Raw genomic sequence first — 17,404 nt, 5'->3', positions numbered from 1 at the left:
AAAGTAATGAAACGTTTCTTCCATTTCTACACAGGGCCAAACTCACCAATGTCTGGGTCAGAGAGAGTAAGTAGTAACCTTAGGATGTTCTCCATTGCAGTTCAATGTGGATTTTTCCATTCCTTGAATCAATGAGGTGATATTTCCCATTGATCCGTTTGTTGCTGACAACATCTGCAAGGCCAATGTCCACATAGCCAAGAGTTTCCTGATTGGAAAAGCCGGGAAAAAAAAAAAAAACCCTTCAATCATTAATAACAATAAGTAAAATGGGCGACTTATTGCAATGGTCCCAGCCCAAAAATACAAAACACAGAGGGTAAGGACTTATATATCTTAGATAGACAGCCTCATTTCCCAGAAGCAAACAAGTATCCTTCCGAACCAAAAACACCGAAATAAGGGAATTGCATAGCTATCATGCTTGTCAAAATAGAGATCTATTAACACATGACCTATGTTTAACTGAGAAAGCATAAAATTGATAGTTTTGTACCTTAGGATGAAGTAATTTTCTTGATGAGGTGCTGATTACTTCCAGATGTAATTTATCATTAATTGGTGGTTCCTCGAGTGTAAACGTGAACTCTTCTTCCCATTTCGGATCTCTGCATTTCTTCACACGCTGTAACAGTACAAGAAAAGGAATATTCAACTTGGACAATATAATTATAACCACCAAAGTCAAGTCACATTTCTTTAATGATCTCTTCTCATGTCAGTGAAGCAAAGATGGCTTAAGCATTTTAAGGATTGAGAACTCACACTCATCATTTTAAAAGGTAATTGAAAAGATACTAACTAAAGTCTATACTGAAGTCAATCCCCCAAGATAGAATGAATTGGCAGCAGGACTCATTTATCCAAAACTACAGATAGTTGAAAGGCTTAGATGGTCCATAAGCAAGGAAATTGGCTTTGGAAGGTAACAAAAATTTAGAACAGCAACGATGCAAAAAAGACCTTGGACAAAAGGGAAAACATTCTTGCAGAGTGCAAGCAAGAGCATGCTTCGTATTTCACATCATAGTCTTTCAACTTCTAGTTCTGAAGGAAGGGGACTAAAAAGGCAGTAGTTATTCATTTACTTTATCTATGCTAGTACTAATACCATTGACATGAATCTCACGATATAATTACCTTAGTTTTCTTTTCCTCTCCCTTCAAAAGGATCTTTACATAAGGATTTGTGTGGTACTTTCCTTCAAGATCTTCAGCCTCATGGACAATAACCACAAGCACACCTCCACCAGCAGGTGTTCCTTCAGGGGCTTTCTGTATTGCGTTGGACTCTTCAAAATCTTTGGGCATATCCTCCTCTTTAAAAGGCTTATATGTAACTTCAACAACAAGCTCCCCTCGTGACTTCTCGTTTTGGACATCATCAGGGTCCATGTTTTTAAGAAGATCAAGAGTCAAAACTTTCGGCTCATCAGGAGTAAGATCCTTTATAGGAATAACATTCATACCCATCTTATCATGTTTGCCAACCTAGGGAGAAGGAAATATACAGCTTCACCAACACCAGAAAGCAAAAAATACATTAAAAAAAGTGCACACACATGTGAAATATATACCTGCTCCCAATCATAAACATGCAATTCTAAAACTTGAGATTCTGGGTCTTTAACAACCAAATTAAATTCCTCGTTCCATTCAGGGTTCAAGTTTTTATGCTTCACTGTTGTCTTCTTTGATGGAAGCTTAGTGTCAGAGAGCTTCAGTTTGACATATGGATCTGATGCTCCAAGAAGGTCTTTCTTTTTCAGATTCATAGCCCGCAGAACCTTCACATGGAGAATTCCAACAGGCCTCTTCAGAGCTCTGTAAATTTCATTAGAACAATACAATGTCAAGGGCATAGCCTGCTAAGGAAATAAAACATCATTTACAATTAAATAAAATTTAGAAATTTACTTTGTGGGATCCAAAATTGGTACTTCTAGGGTTTTTGGCCATAGATATATATTCGCAACCTGATCCTTGATTCGCTCCTGCAGGAAACCCCATTCTAAGGGATTAAACAAGAAATCAATAAAACTCGATTTTTGTTTGTGATGGGAAGCATTTTTCTTCAGCTTATATGATACATACTGCACATCTCTAGATTAATCTGAATGAGATCAGTTGATCCTGTCGAAGTAATGTTCACGTTCACGTGACACTGTTCATGTGAATAGTGACGTGAACAATGATTTAAACTCCTAGTCCTATTTTGAGTTATTTACTTCCCTTGTTTTAGTTTCCTATTTTCCTTTTGTTTCCTATTTTACTTTTGAGTATGAGGTGTGGATTCCCATTTGTTCTAGGAGTCCACATTCCTAGCTCTTTCAGGTAATTATGTTATTATAAATAAAGTGGTGTGTGAGAGGCTGGATATTCATTCAGTTCCAGTTCTCCTCTCCTTCATCTTCTACATTCTCAATCTCCACTGCAGGTTTCTCTTCAGTTTGGTTTCATGGTATCAGAGCAACTCCTTTGAGAAGTTCTTTGCTATCCTGCGATTCGAATTGAAGATTCTCACAGGCTTCCAGTGTTGGGTGCAGCACCCTTTGCTGCTTGTGTGTACTTAAACCCTAGTTCGATGATCACAAAAGAACAACTTGGGTGTTTCTCCTTCACGCATGGAGTCTGATCTGCAATTCTGTCTTTTCTGCTCCTGCGATTGTGTTTTTTGATCTGCAATTCTGGTCTCTATGTCTCTGTGGTTCTACTTCTGAAGATCACAGAGCTGTTGTGTGTTTTCCAGATTGATTTCATATCAATCTGCTTCTCGGATTGTGTGTGGCTGCTTCATCTGCTTCTCGGTTTGTGTGTTGCTACTTCCAGATTGATTTCTATCATTCTGCTTCTCGGTTTGTGTGTGGCTGCTTCTCCAAGATCTCGGTGGTGTGTTGCTGCTTCTCCCAGTTTTTGTTGGTGTGTTCTGTCTCAACAAATTGAATCAGATATTGTTTGCATTCAGGTATTTACCTTCTACAGTTTTTTGATTTTCACATTGTGTGGCCATGGCTGAGACTAAGGACAATTTCAACATTCAAATTACTACCATTAAACTTAATGGTGCTGGCAATTATCTCTTATGGGCACAATCTGTCCGTGTGTATATCAATGCCCGTGGCAAGTTAAAGTATCTTCTCACTGATCCTCCTGACATTGGGGATTCTAAAGACCCTGCAACCATCAAGGACTTTGAGGATTGTACTTACTTGGTTATGGAATAGTATGGAACCCTCCATTTCAGCCAATGTTATGTTTCAACCCACTGCTAAGGGATTTTGGGATGCCTTGAAGCGACATTTTTCTTCAGAACAGAATTTGACTCGGGTCTATGAGTTGTATTCCACATTGTTCAATCTCCAACAAGATGAAAAATCCCTTAGCAAGTATTTTAATACCTTACAAGGTATTCGTGATGAAATTCGTGTACATCAGCCTTTGACCCTTGACCTTGATATCCTTCAGCGCTGGGAAGAGGATTTCTATGTGTCCAAATTTATAGCTGGTTTAAACTCTACTTTTCAATCTGCTCGTGGACAGCTTCTTACTGGTGAAGCAGTCCCTTCTCTTGATGAAGCTTATTCCAGACTTCAGAGGTTTATTACTCCGTCACGATCTGATCCACCTCCTAAGGACACGTCTGCGGTCTTTACTACTAGCTGTGGACTTGGCTCCAATCGCAGTCGTGGTGGTCCAAGCAATCGTGACCATGGTGGTGGAGGTCGTGGACAGCAAAGTGACAGACCACCACCAAAGTGTACGTTTTGTGGCTCTCTTCATACTGAAAGTCAGTGTTGGAACAAACATGGCAAACCTGACTTTGCCAATACTGCACAATCTGAGGGATCTTCTGAAAAGACCATAGTGAATGAGCCATCTACTTCGGTATCTGCCCCTGTTTCTCGGGATGAGTATCTTCAACTACTAAAGCGTCTACAACAACTTGAACCATCATCTCACACTAGTACTCCAACTTCTGCTACTATAGCCCATACAGGTACATCTGCTCTTTTCTCTACTACTTCTGCTCCTTGGATTATAGATTCTGGAGCATCTACTCATATGACAGGTAAATCCCACCTCATTGATAACTCCCACAAGAGCTCCCATCCAACTAAAGTCATCCTTGCCGATGGCTCCTCTATGGATGTGACCTCTTCTGGGACTGTTCATTTTTCTTCTTTTCCATCCTTACAGTCTGTTTTACATGTTTCAAATTTTCTTTTAAGTCTCATGTCTGTTAGTGCCCTCACCAAATCTTTCAATTGTTCGGTTACCTTTTTTCCTTCTTATTGTGTTTTTCAGGATCTCCAGACAAAACAAACGATTGGTGGAAGACGTGAAAAGGAAGGTCTCTACTATTTTGAAGAATCCTCACCTCCAGTTGTTGCTGCCACGTCATCTCCTGTTTCTCCCTTGTTAGGACATTACCGATTAGGACATGTCTCCGTTTCTAAACTTCGCCAAATGGTTCCCAATTGCAAATCTATATCTCACATTGAGTGTGAGGCGAGTGAATTGGGCAAACATCATCGAACTTCTTTTCCCCTTTCGAACCGTTAATTGTAGTCCCTCCTTGTTTTTGTTGGTTCACTCTGATATCTGGGGTCCTTGTCGTATTAAAAGTCAGTGTTGTTTTTCTTATTTTGTTACTTTTGTAGACGATTTTTCTCGTCTCACTTGGTTATATTTGTTAAAGGACCGATCAAAATTTTTAACTGTATTCAAACAATTTTATTCTGAAATCAAAACTCAGTTTAGTACTTCTATTAAAAATTTTCGATCTGATAATGCTTTGGAATATGTTCAAGATGAAATTTCTTCCTTCTGTGCTGATCATAGGATAATTCATCAAACTAGTTGTTCCTATACGCCACAACAAACTGGGGTTGCCGAACGCAAAAACCGTCATCTCCTTGATATAGCCCGGTCACTTATGATCCATATGCATGATCCTAAATATCTGCTATTTAATTAATCGTATGCCCTCTGACATTTTGGATGGTGTTTCCCCTTTTCCTATTTTATCTCCTCGTACTTTTGGTTGTGTGTGTTTTGTCCACAATCTTCGCCCAGGATTGGACAAATTATGTCCTCGTGCTACTAAGTGTGTTTTTCTGAGGTATTCTCGTACCCAAAAGGGTTACTGCTGTTTTGACCCGATTACTCGTCAATACTTTGTTAGTGCTGATGTTACCTTTTTTGAAATGACCCCTTACTTTGGCACTTCTCCTAGTCCTATCGATGTCGATATTTTCCGTGTCCCTTTACCTGTTCTTGTCTCTCCTTCTCCTTTGCAGGTATATCAGCGACGCCAGGTGCGGGATTCTCCGATTATACCGGAGCCACCTTTGCTACTGTCCTCCACCTTGACTGCTGCCTGAGGATCCTCCTCCATCCTCTGATCAGCCCATTGCTCTCCGCAAAGGTATCCGCTCCTGCACTCGGTCTGCTTCTTTCCCTTATCCTATTTCTCAGTTTGTTACTGTTTCCCATCTTCCAACTGCCATCCGCCAGTATGCCTTGTCTATTGCTTCTCTTGACATTCCTACCAGGTATCAAGACGCTTTACTTCACCCTGGGTGGAAACAAGCCATGGATACTGAGATGGAAGCTTTGCTGGATCGCAAGACTTGGTCTCTCGTTGATTTGCCCTCTGGCAAGGAAGTTGTTAAGTGCCGTTGGGTCTACACTGTTAAGTATCTGCCTGACGATTTGATTGAACGGATTAAGGCCCGTTTGGTTGCTAAGGGTTTCACTCAAACCTATGGGGTCGATTATTTTGAGATTTTTTCTCCTATGGATCGCCTCACTTCTGTTCGTGTGCTTATCTCTGTGGCTGTTAATCTGGATTGGCCCTTATTTCAACTTGACATAAAAAATGCTTTTCTGTATGGGGACCTGGATGAGGAAGTCTACATGGAGCAACCTCCAGGTTATATTGCTCAGGGGGAGGCTTCTACTAAAGTGTGTCATCTTCACAAGGCTATTTATGGGTTGAAGCAATCACCTCGAGCTTGGTTCGCCAAATTTAGCCAGGTGGTTGGTGATTTTGGGTTTATATAATGTTTTTCTGACCATTCGGTTTTTGTTCACCGTCGTCAAGCGAAGGTTGTGATCTTAGTTGTTTAAGTCGATGACATCATTGTCACTGGCAATGATTCCCTAGGCATTAGTGATGTTAAAGCTCATCTTCACCGCCACTTTCAGATGAAAGACTTGGGTGAACTCAGATATTTCTTGGGTATTGAGGTTGTTCGCTCTTCCAAGGGGATTAGTCTGTCTCAGCGAAAGTATGTTCTTGATCTGTTGTCTGATACAGGTCTCTGAGGGTGTAAACCGGCTGATACACCTATGGATCCTAACTTGAAATTTGGTGTTGATGATGGTGATCCTTATTCTGATCTACATCAGTATCGGCGACTGGTGGGACAACTTATATATCTTACTGTGACTCGCCCTGATATCTCCTTTGCTGTTGGGGTCGTCAGTCAATTTATGTCTGAACCATGTCAGGCTCACTGGGATGCAGCTTGCTGTATTGTTCATTACCTTAAGGGGTCCCCTGGAAAGAGACTTATTTATCACAAAAATGGGCACACTTTCATTAATGGATATTCAGACGCTGATTGGGCAGGATCTGCTAGTGATCGTCATTCGACGACTGGTTATTGTACATTTGTTAGTGGTAATCTTGTCTCTTGGTGCAGTAAAAAACAAACTACAGTTGCCAAATCGAGTGCTGAGGCAGAATATCGAGCTATGGCTCATACAACCTCTCAACTCATGTGGTTAAAGTCTCTTCTTCAAGAATTGGGAGTTGTCATGTCATCACCGATGGAGATGTATTGTGATAATCAGGCCGCTATTTACATTGCCAGTAATCCAGTATTTCATGAACGGACAAAGCATGTTGAGGTTGATTGTCACTTTGTTCGGATTGCTGTGTTACAGAAACTGATCTCTACTCCATATGTTTCGTCGGCCAATCAACTAGGCGATCTTTTCACCAAAGCTCTATTTCGGCTGATTTTTTGTTTCGTGGTTGTACCAAGCTGGTCATGGGCGATATATATGCTCCAGCTTGAAGGGGAGTGTTGAAGTACTATTCACGCAACACTGTTCATGTGACACTGTTCATGTGAACAGTGATTTAAACTCCTAGTTCTATTTTGAGTTATTTACTTCCCTTGTTTTACTTTCCTATTTTCCTTTTGTTTCCTATTTTACTTTTGAGTTTGAGGTGTGGATTCCTATTTGTTCTAGGAGTCTACATTCCTAGCTCTTTCAGGTAATTATGTTATTATAAATAAAGTGGTGTGTGAGAGGCTGGATATTCATTCAGTTCCAGTTCTCCTCTCCTTCATCTTCTACATTCTCGATCTCCACTGCAGGTTTCTCTTCAGTTTGGTTTCAGATCCCTTGGTGATCTCTTCAAAGGACAACAGCCTAAAAAGTATACAAATTAGGTAGTCATTGATATCCATAGTTATGCAATGTAACCTCTCTAGAACAGACTGTCAAACCATTTTCTAGACATCGACGTTTTATTCATTTTCACTCCTAGACTGGAAGTTATCTGGAAAAGTGACTTTTGAGCTTGGCCATTGAATAGTTTAGCACTAGCTATGTAGATGGAAGTTTTTAACTTCAAACATGCAATGGAGCCGTCGACAGAAGTGACATCTAATCCACGAAATAATTTGATCTATGAACAGCATCGGTGTGGTAAAGGTCGTAATGCTAGAGGAATCATTACCACAGGGGATAGAGTAGGTTATAAGCGTCTATACTGTAAAATCGATTTAATCATTCTTTCTTCTACACCCTGTGAGATGTGCCAAATGATCAGGAAGATAACTAACAGGCGAAAATCCGAAGGTGGAGATGCTCATAGATTTTAAGGTTACTGAAGGTTGAAAATTTGGCCAAAAATAAAAGATTGGAACACTTCTGTAAATCTAGTTTTCTTCTCCATAGGTAAGCCAAGAGAAGTAAAGGCAGTGACTGGAACTAAATTTGACTTGAAATAGGAACATTGCTCTTCTGTACAGCTCACAAAAAGCATCCAAGGTAAGAAGATAACTCAAAAGAAAGGAGATACCAGATAGCTTTGCATCATTGATTATAATATAGATGGAAAAAAATGCAGGACTAGACCAATAGAAACAGATAGATCATAATATACAGCTGAAGGTAGCATACCTGGACAAATCTGTACAAGCCAGGAATTGACATAAGATCTGCCCCCACTAACTTCAGTCCAAAATCAACATGTGGCTGCAAGAAATGACAACTAAATAGCATGATCAAACTAGGTGGCTGGGAGCCCTCATTTAGTTGGTCGAACTGATAGAGATTCTAATAAAGCTTCTGCAGAAAAGCCAAAATAAGGTGATTCTGTCAAACTCAAGCAGTCTAGCCTCCCTGGAAGAGGAGATTCTTAGCAGATCCACTGTAGGGTCATACTTTTGGTTTAAATTGGCCAAACCATGTTAAATTGCATCCAAAACCAGAAGGAAGCTGGGCTAGTTAGAGCTTCTAGCATTCCCTTTTTTATTTTTTATGTTCCGAATTTCTGTATCAAGTCTGGAGGGGTACTTCAATTACAATTTATTTATTTGTGACGGGTCTTAAATTTGTTATTTTATTATGTTTTTGAGTCAATTCTACATTGTATAAGTACCATACAACACTAACTATATGGGTTTTTTTTTTCTTATTTATTTACAGATTAAAAAAGATATAGTTGATTACTTGCTGCTGTTTATCCTAAACCTTTGAAAGAACTTATATTTTCATGAACTAACGAAAGAAAGAAAGTACAAAAAGTTCTGGTATGTTTCTTTTCTTCTATTTTATTTGTACTTAATTTACTTCTATCTCCAATTTAGCACCAAATAACACAGACACTAATCCTGAAAATTTGACAGTCCATCACTCAACCTTCATTTCATCAATTGTTCAGCTGTATGCCATTCCTAAACTAGGCTGTTACAAGTGCTCTGACAAAACTTGGTCGTTCACCTGTGGACTCCCACGAACAGTCTACTCCTGTACCCTAAAATCCTAAAAACTGGAAAACCCTAACTTCCAGTAAAATATTCCATCAAAGCCTAATTTTCTATTTCTGAACTCCTATCGTTTCTACAGACCGATTAATTCTTCCACCCATCCAGCTATAAACCCTATACAGACCCCCACAATTTCCAAATTCCTTCAATCCCTTAATCCCTTAATCCAAGTTCTGAAGCCCTAAGAGTAGAATAGAACCTTTTATTCATAAAATTCAGCATCACCAGGTATCCAACAATCCAATTTATACAAATTATATTGGGCAGTAAGAGAAATCAAGATTAACTGAGAAGAATAGGCTCAATAGACTCAAAGAGATATCACGTTCTATCTTTCACAGCTATCAAGGTCACAAAAAATAAATACTGGATATAAAAACTGATTTAATAAAATGACAAACCTTCTCCATGAGAGAGACAAAAATTTTGGCAAAACAAGGAAAGCTTGGAACCAATGGCTTCAGGGTGATACGTGGTAAGGCAAAGATTTGTAAATCCACCACCTGAAAATCCACTGGCAAAACTAATCATTACAAGCATAAAAAAACAAATTCTCTTATGAGGAGGTTTTAAACTACTCATAGTATCTTCCAATTCCATCACTTTATGGCAAATTTTAGCTGAATCTTGTTCATTAACAATCGTTTGGGTGCGGGCACCTGAACAGTTGCTTTCAATCCAAATGATTTAACAGCAACACTGACATTAGGATTGCCTGCCCACTTTAGGGATGGTTCCATAATTAATTCTTTCTCATCAGTATCGTAGACCTTCATGCCTGAAAATAATTACATCACAAAATATGAAATCAATGTCAGAGAAAATTCCAATATATATATATATATATATATAAGATAAAAACCACAAACAAACATAATGCAAAACAAAGATAAGATCAAGAAAACAAAGATAAGATCAAGTAAATAATACAACAACGACAACAGCAACAGCAGCCTGATCCCAATTAAATGGGGTCGGCCACATGGATCCTTGCTGTCCAATCAGCTCTATTCGAAGTCATACATGATACGAGGCCTAAGCTAAGCATGTCTTTTCTCACCACTTCTCCTATGTTTAATTTAGGCCTGCCCCTGACTCTTTTGGTTTCCTCAATCTGAATCAAATCACTCCTCTGTGCTGGGACATCCCAAGGCCTCCGTTGAACATGGCCATGCCACCTCAAATGACTCTCTCGAGGCTTACCATGAATTGGAGCTAGTTCCAATTCATCTCTAATATGATCATTCCTTACTTTATCCTTCTTAGTTTTGATATCAACATCCTCATCTCCACTACACTTAGTTTATTTTTCTTACACTTCTTAACGGCCCAACTTTCCACTCCATAAGTTTATTTTTCTTACACTTCTTAACTGCCCAACATTCCACACCATACATCGTGGCTGGTTGTATGACAGTCCCATAGAATTTTCCTTTAAGCTTTAAATGAATACACTGATCACACAACACTCTAGATGCACCTCTCCATTTCATCCATCCTATTTTAATCCTTTGGGCAATATCATCCTCTATATCACCTTCTTTATTTACGATTGAACCCAGATATCTAAAATAACCACTTTGTGGAATCTCCCTCTCATCAATATTCACCACCTCATTATTTGTTTTAGTGTGGCTAAAGGTACACACCATATATTCCATCTTAATTCTGCATATCTAAAGACCTTTTGATTCCAATGTTGATCTCCATAGCTCCAACTTGGTGTTAATCCCTCCTCATCGACCAAAACAATATCATCCCCAAAAAGCATACACCAAAGAGCCTAATCTTGTATGTCCCTGGTTAAATCATCCATGATAAGCGTAAACAAATAAGGGCTTAAAGCTGATCCTTGATGTAACCCAGGTTCTAATTGGCTTTCATGAAAATTTGCCAGTTTTCTCAAGTTAAACCAATTTTGACTTCTATTTATGAAACCTTAATCTGCCTTGGATCAAACGGGTGTAATGCAAAAGCCACAGAAATGAAGAAAAAGAGGCTAGAAAGTAGAAGCCATAGCTGTGGGTTTCCTAGAGCCTCTTTCTCAGCCCTGGCCGTGTTCTCCCTAAGGAGACATTTCTATTCTCTTCTTTTTCTAGTCCTCTGTAATCAGGAATCTTCAATTAGCTTCTATTTTCTGTTGCTGTTCACAAATCCTAAGTCAGTTCGAAATGTTAATTAGGACTTCTGGTCTCTAGTTGTTTTCTTCTGTTTCCCAGAAGAAGTATTTCTATTGTAGTTAAAAACTCGGGGCTGTAAGCCTATAAATAATGTAATGAGGTCCTCTTTTTGCCAGAAATCAAAGCAATAAAGTTATTGATCCTTCTCCAAAAACCATGCGGATTAATTGTATGATTTGAGGTGGTTTCTAACATTACTTGTGGTGGATTCCAATGTTGGTTCCTTCTATTGTTTTGATTCTACCTCAATTTTATCTCACAGACTATTTCTGGGACAGAAACTCTTCACTTTCCTTTTATTCTTTCATAGTCCGTTTTTTCATTCTTATATTTTCTTTTTCTGTTACTTTCGCTCATCAGCAAATATCAACTTGTTCTTTACTTCAGATATGGCTTTCAGTAAAGAGATTTCATGTTGCCTTCCAACAAGATTCTGATCATTCTCTTAGAGTTCAATCTCCTTTCATTTACTACAGTTACATCCTATTGTCCTGTTGACAGAAACCTCGCTACAAAATTCCCTGACCTTAGAAGTCTGAGAAGTCAGTCTTTCTGATTTCGATTGATTGAGTTGTGTCCACAGACCACTTGAATGAAGTTCCAGCCCTAATTGTAATTTCAGAAATATCTATTTATCCCAATAAACTGTGTTTTATATCCAGAATTCTCTTGCTATTATGATACATCTACAATTAGTTGACCCCAAGACCACTGCGATATAATATATATAAACCCTGATTGTGATTTCTTTAAAAGTACCAATAACAGTTTCTATTTTCTAGTTCATCTCCATAGCAATTAGCAAAATACATATTTGATGAAGCATATAAACATAGAAGTGACAGAAATTAACACACATATTTGTACCCAGCTATTAATCAAAATGAAGCAAGATAAAAGAAAAAAAAAAAAGAACAGATATTATCTAGCTCGTAACTCCCACGCATAAATTCCATATAATACCAACATATCCAACTAACCTTGAAAAGTTGGTGGTAAGGAGCCTAATGTAAGTGTTTGAATTTCAACTGACTTGATTTTGTATTTTGGAATTTCCTCAGCAATGATGGGCTTGGCAATATTCTTTACAGTCTTGCAGATTGCCTAATTAAAGAACGCAAATAATTAATGAATCATCAAGATGAAAGGAAACCATCCTAGAACAAAATGTTCAAGCAGTTAAAAATGCACATACCTTCTCCAAATAAGGCCATATATGTTCTATGAACTTATTTAGCCAGTCAACCTTCACAAAAAACAAAGACAGTAAAAAAGTAACGCAGAAACTACACTTGAAGATGAAAATCATTTAGTACAATTGAGTGATGAAGTAGCTAAAAAAAATCACATACACGATCATAATCTGGATTTTTCACCCAGAGAGGTATCTCAGAAAGCAATCGCTGCAAGGTTTCTGAGTCTTGCTCTACCAATGGACGAATTGCAGGATACTGATTAAGCCAAGATTCAAAATCAATGAGCATAGGCAAAACTTTATTCATTTAAAAAAAAATAAATAAATAAATTACAAAAAAAAAGAACTTTAACTGAAACAAGAAAAATCGTATGCGGAAGGGGAACACAGAGGGGCAAGAAGTTCCATAAGTCTTCAAAGAGGTAGATCAAATGTTGCAGTCATAAAATAAACAGTGCAAAGAAACTCAATTATCAAAATAATAAAAACCAGGCCTCCATCATTATCATCATCAAACTTATAGCAATCATCAGAGGCAGACCTTTTACTCTACTTTGTTGTCCACCCTGAAGGTGAAAGTGGAACTTTCACATCAACCAGTCCAAAATATTTCACCAAGTCCCCAAATCAATGGTCAGCCCCCAAAACGATAGAACGTTAACATGCCATAACGGCACTTACGGCAGTTGTTCCTCTATTTTTAATAGCATCAAGGGTGGTTGGAGAAGAGAGTTGCAAAAGAAAAATCATAACCAACACAATTTATGAGGGGGAAACTTTTCGAACTTTTGGAACCATCTAGTCCTCCAATCATATTGTGTTACAGATTCCCCAATCCCTCAAGACTTTGGAACCAAGAGGTTCTCCATGTAAAATTGCGACTCCGTATCATCACAATTTCCACATTGGCAGTTCAATTGAGATTTTGCAAAAACTATTCCTTGCTATTTTAGCTAAAAATTCTTTACAAAAAGAAGCAGTGGATACTAATCCCATAAATTTGTATACTAGGCTTACATGTTTGCCAGCTTACCCACGTAGTAAAATTGGAATTATAGAAACCAAAAAAAAAGGTAAATTTGACAAAATGAGTTTACTTAAGTAGCCAACTTGGAACATATGTTGACAAGGAATATGAATCTTATGTGGAGGACCCTTTTGTCCAAATACATTGATGGAGTTGGGAACCTGTGACACAAAAATAATTTGGGATCAAAAGGTCACAAAAGATTAGGGACTTCGTTTTTTGGTACTTTTGCCAATGCATAAAGCCTGGAGGAAGAGAGGCATATCCTACCTTCTCAACTCAACAAAGCCCTACCCCAACCAACTACATTGGCTGCATGAATCCTATTCGGCCATTTCACTCTATCTAGGGCCATAACTACCATCAACTCAAAAACCTCCCATGCCTTTTCTCACTACCTCATCCCAAGTCCTTTTTGCCTTCTTTCCCTTGTCCAGTGCAGTCATTTCTCCAAACAGAATCATACGATCATTAAAGAAACACAGTTTACATAGTAAAACGGATGGCTAATAATTTCCCCCTGGTGCAGACTGAAAAAACATCATTAGTTCCACCCAGTTTGTGGATGCTCTAGAAATCACCCTTTACACGGGTGCCACAACAGGTTAAATGTATTTATAAACTTCGAAGCACAATTGGCAAAACATGGAAATTTTGTTGTTTTTGAATAAGTACTTATGCATCCATTGAAGACAATCAGACCAATTACCAAGTACCATAAAAAGCATAAACCCCGGCTTCTTGCAATGCATGCACTTCATCAAAATCTATCGGCAGCAAAGTGAAGCACTCAAACCTTCCACAAGAATGAAAACTGAAAGACTTGTAGGCTTACTTCCATCTTTCTCTCTCCTCCCAAAGACTCGAAAAGAGAAAAAGATCCACACGTCCAATAAAAAACACCATAGAATAAAGCGGCCATCAAAGCTGGCCCTACTTTGGTTCTTCTTCATCCACTCTGTACAACTATAACTGTAGTAGCAGTAGTACACTGGTATGTTGGTGTCGGAAATCGGTATGTATAGGTGTTGGAAAATGTGTTTTAAAAATAAAGTTTCAAACTACTTTCACTTTCAAAATTTGGTTTTGGAGTTTCCCTCCCACAAGGTTTTAGTTTTTGTTCTCTTGGAAGTTGAAGCGGATGAGTAGAATTGAAGTTAATATATTGAAATGGAAATTATATGGGTAGGGTTCCTTGAAGAGAGGTATCTCTCCTCCTACATGTCCGGGGTTGGTCCGGGGAACTTCTCACACACACGCACACGCACCGATCCAGGCCAAGCTCAGTTGTGTCATGTCGTGGCGTGGTGAGGCATATGTATAATATATTTTTTCTCCAGACTAGATATGAATCCAGATAACTTTTGGCCGGCGTCGGATAAGACTTTCCTGACGCCAACCTTAGGCTGTCAACCATCAGACATAATACATTGTGTCTAGGTCTATCAGGGACCATTCCGGCCTCGTATACTCTCTTTCCAGCATTGTGGAACTTTTGTAGGTGTTGGATGTACGTCGTCTAATGCAGTGCTGACGTAGGCTCTTTTCTATGGATTTTGGCTCTTGTCAAGATCCCAACCAGTTCACTATACTCGTTGTCCGACGCTAAGGGTGTTCACTCTAGTGCCGGTGGCAGGGTATCTGGTGCCATTCGACATGTCGCCAGCGCCAGCTATTCTGAAACGGTGCCTTCCAGTACTTTTCGGCACCAATGACAGCTAGTTTTCCATAAGTCACACCTTTTGGGAAAGGTGCTTCCAAGGGGTTTCTTCACCTCTATAAATAGTGGTCGTCCTTGCACTTAGAATATGATTCTAAGAACATTCTCAAAACCTTTCTTTCTGTCTCACAACTCTCTTCTTGCGTGCTTACTCATATGCAACGCACATCGTTTTTCCTTTGTTTTACCGATTATATCTTCAAGGTTTTTTCATTGAGTCTGAGCACAATTTTTTAGAACTCAAAAGGGCGCAGTAGAAGAGTGCACTACTACTCACGGAAGCCAAGGGCTGTTTTATCTTGGACCAATTCATACATCTTCTGGTTGCACTATAAGGAGGCGCATATGGTCTTTAGGACAACATCTAGTGACGTGACTCAGCCCACATACATCAGTGACAGAGCATCAATTGCAGCATTGTACAGTTCTTGCTTGGAACACATCAGACCAACGACTTGGACTGACCATTTGAATCGTTTCAGATAAGTCTTACGTTCTCTCATTAGTCTTATTTTTTATGACAACTGGTGAAAAGATTTAGTGATTGTTCACAACCCAAATCATTCCATGAACCCACAGAAACTCAAATGGCCAGAGCTTCTCCACACCCAGTTATGGCCAGAAGATTGACAAACAAACAACGAGCTTTCAAAATACTGCCACCTGTTTCTTTCTTTGAAACTTTAACCCGAATTTTGTTATTGATGATATTACAAATTATCCTCCACACCAATAAGTTTAAATGGTAAGTTTAATGCATCTATTGTCAAGCAAAAAATTATGTTAACATTATATTATGAAACATATCAAACCAACGAACTATGGAACAATGGACAACAACAAATACATCCAGAGAGCAAATTTCTAATTCAGAATGAGGATACAAGTAAGAAAGAAGTCAAGATTCAAGAGAAAGGAGAGAACTAACCTTGAAATCACTTGGTTGGAAGTAGACGAAGAAAAAATAGCCAATTACAAGTCCAAAGGTAATTCCCACACCAAAACCGAAAAACTCAAATGTAGTACTGACGAAACCCATCTCCAATCTGCTTCAAAGAGAGTAGAATAAAGGAATAATCAAACAGAAACCCCCTTTTCCTTCCCCCACAATCTGCATCACCTAACGTCTCCCAACAAAACCAAAACAGTAAAAAATTCTCTAAAACCCATCTCCAATACTCTCAAGTTCTACCCAAGAGCAGCTTTACTCCAGCAGCAGAAACCCCGAAAACTAATGAAAATAGAGGTCAGAAAGAAAAAGGAAACCGACCCACTTGCTGCGTTTGCTCTATTTTGTCACCTCATTATAGAGCATCATTTACTTTGCCCAATCTTCCCACAAAAACGTCCCATGGAAGACTAGAAATGTATCAGAACCGTGTCTGGTGCTCTCTCTCTCTCTCTCTACACTTGTCTCATTATTTCTTTCCCAGAATCTGTCTGTGACTCTGTGTAATATTGCATACTTGGCGTTTCGGTTTCCATCCACCGCAGCACCATCTTGTCAAGTTGTCATAAATTCTGGGGGCGGGGAGACTGGAAATAACTCAGCCGAGGGGAGACTGGAAGAGTGGAAAAAAGCCAGGCTGGGTCAGACTTGGCCTAATTGGATCCAACTCGATAACGCATTGAATTGGATTTTATCGGAATCAAACCCCAGTTATGCTTATGTACCGGATGGGGTGTTTTGTTTTTTTTCTTTTGGTTAAATTTTTGGGAAAATTTCACACTCCTTGCATTTTGGCCTAATGGCACAAACCCCTGAAGAGCTTTCAATATATTAATCTTCCCCTTGACGTTAAGCACCATTAGCTTAAAAGTTGAAATGTCCATTTTAGTCACCTTATATCATATTATGTCATACTATTATATAAAAGCATGTTATGGCAAATCTTTCAGTTACTTATTCTACTTTTCATTTTTATCTATAATTCTATCGAATTTTCATTCTTTCTCCTGTCTTTTATTATTATATATTTTTTTAAAATTGGTATTCTTAGTTTTTATGATTTTATTTTTTCTTAATTCTAAAAACCCTTTTTTATAACATTAAATCTGTCGAATTCCATTCTTACCAAAAAAAAAAAAAAAAAACAACCTCTCTAATCAAAACTAGCTAATCAAAACTATCTAATCGTGTGACCTTCTATTTCCCTCTCCCTCTCCAATCTCCCAATTTCAGTCCTCTCACGGCTCAAACAAAACGAA

General features: G+C 38.6%; 1 protein-coding gene and 1 long non-coding RNA gene across 4 annotated transcripts; one reads left to right on the top strand and one right to left on the bottom strand.

The window, feature by feature from the left end:
- Positions 1 to 16,455, bottom strand: LOC122647509 (synaptotagmin-2-like). Of its 3 annotated transcripts, none has more exons than XM_043840899.1 (12): positions 13,035 to 13,038; positions 12,607 to 12,705; positions 12,450 to 12,500; positions 12,235 to 12,358; positions 9,734 to 9,852; positions 9,476 to 9,577; positions 8,206 to 8,280; positions 1,918 to 1,994; positions 1,578 to 1,824; positions 1,141 to 1,491; positions 496 to 625; positions 1 to 206 (listed from the first exon to the last, which is right to left on the bottom strand). In XM_043840899.1, exons 5-12 carry the CDS (start codon positions 9,848 to 9,850, stop codon positions 58 to 60), a joined length of 1,248 nt encoding a protein of 415 aa, XP_043696834.1. In that variant the 5' UTR covers positions 9,851 to 9,852; positions 12,235 to 12,358; positions 12,450 to 12,500; positions 12,607 to 12,705; positions 13,035 to 13,038; the 3' UTR covers positions 1 to 57. The 3 variants fall into 3 exon arrangements, with proteins under 3 accessions (XP_043696834.1, XP_043696833.1, XP_043696832.1); XM_043840897.1 differs by lacking the exon at positions 13,035 to 13,038 and adding an exon at positions 16,125 to 16,455 and having other exon boundaries at positions 2 to 208; positions 497 to 625; XM_043840898.1 differs by lacking the exons at positions 12,607 to 12,705; positions 13,035 to 13,038 and adding an exon at positions 16,125 to 16,455.
- LOC122647510 lies at positions 7,951 to 8,139 on the top strand. The gene is made up of 2 exons (XR_006330912.1): positions 7,951 to 7,994; positions 8,034 to 8,139. It is a non-coding gene; the product is annotated as an uncharacterized LOC122647510 (long non-coding RNA).
- Positions 16,456 to 17,404: the final 949 nt, after the last annotated feature.

Source organism: Telopea speciosissima, unplaced genomic scaffold, assembly GCF_018873765.1.
Source record: "Telopea speciosissima isolate NSW1024214 ecotype Mountain lineage unplaced genomic scaffold, Tspe_v1 Tspe_v1.0070, whole genome shotgun sequence".
Lineage (NCBI taxonomy): Eukaryota > Viridiplantae > Streptophyta > Magnoliopsida > Proteales > Proteaceae > Telopea > Telopea speciosissima.
Note: the sequence above shows the minus strand (reverse complement) of the source record. Positions and strands in the feature narration are given on the sequence as shown.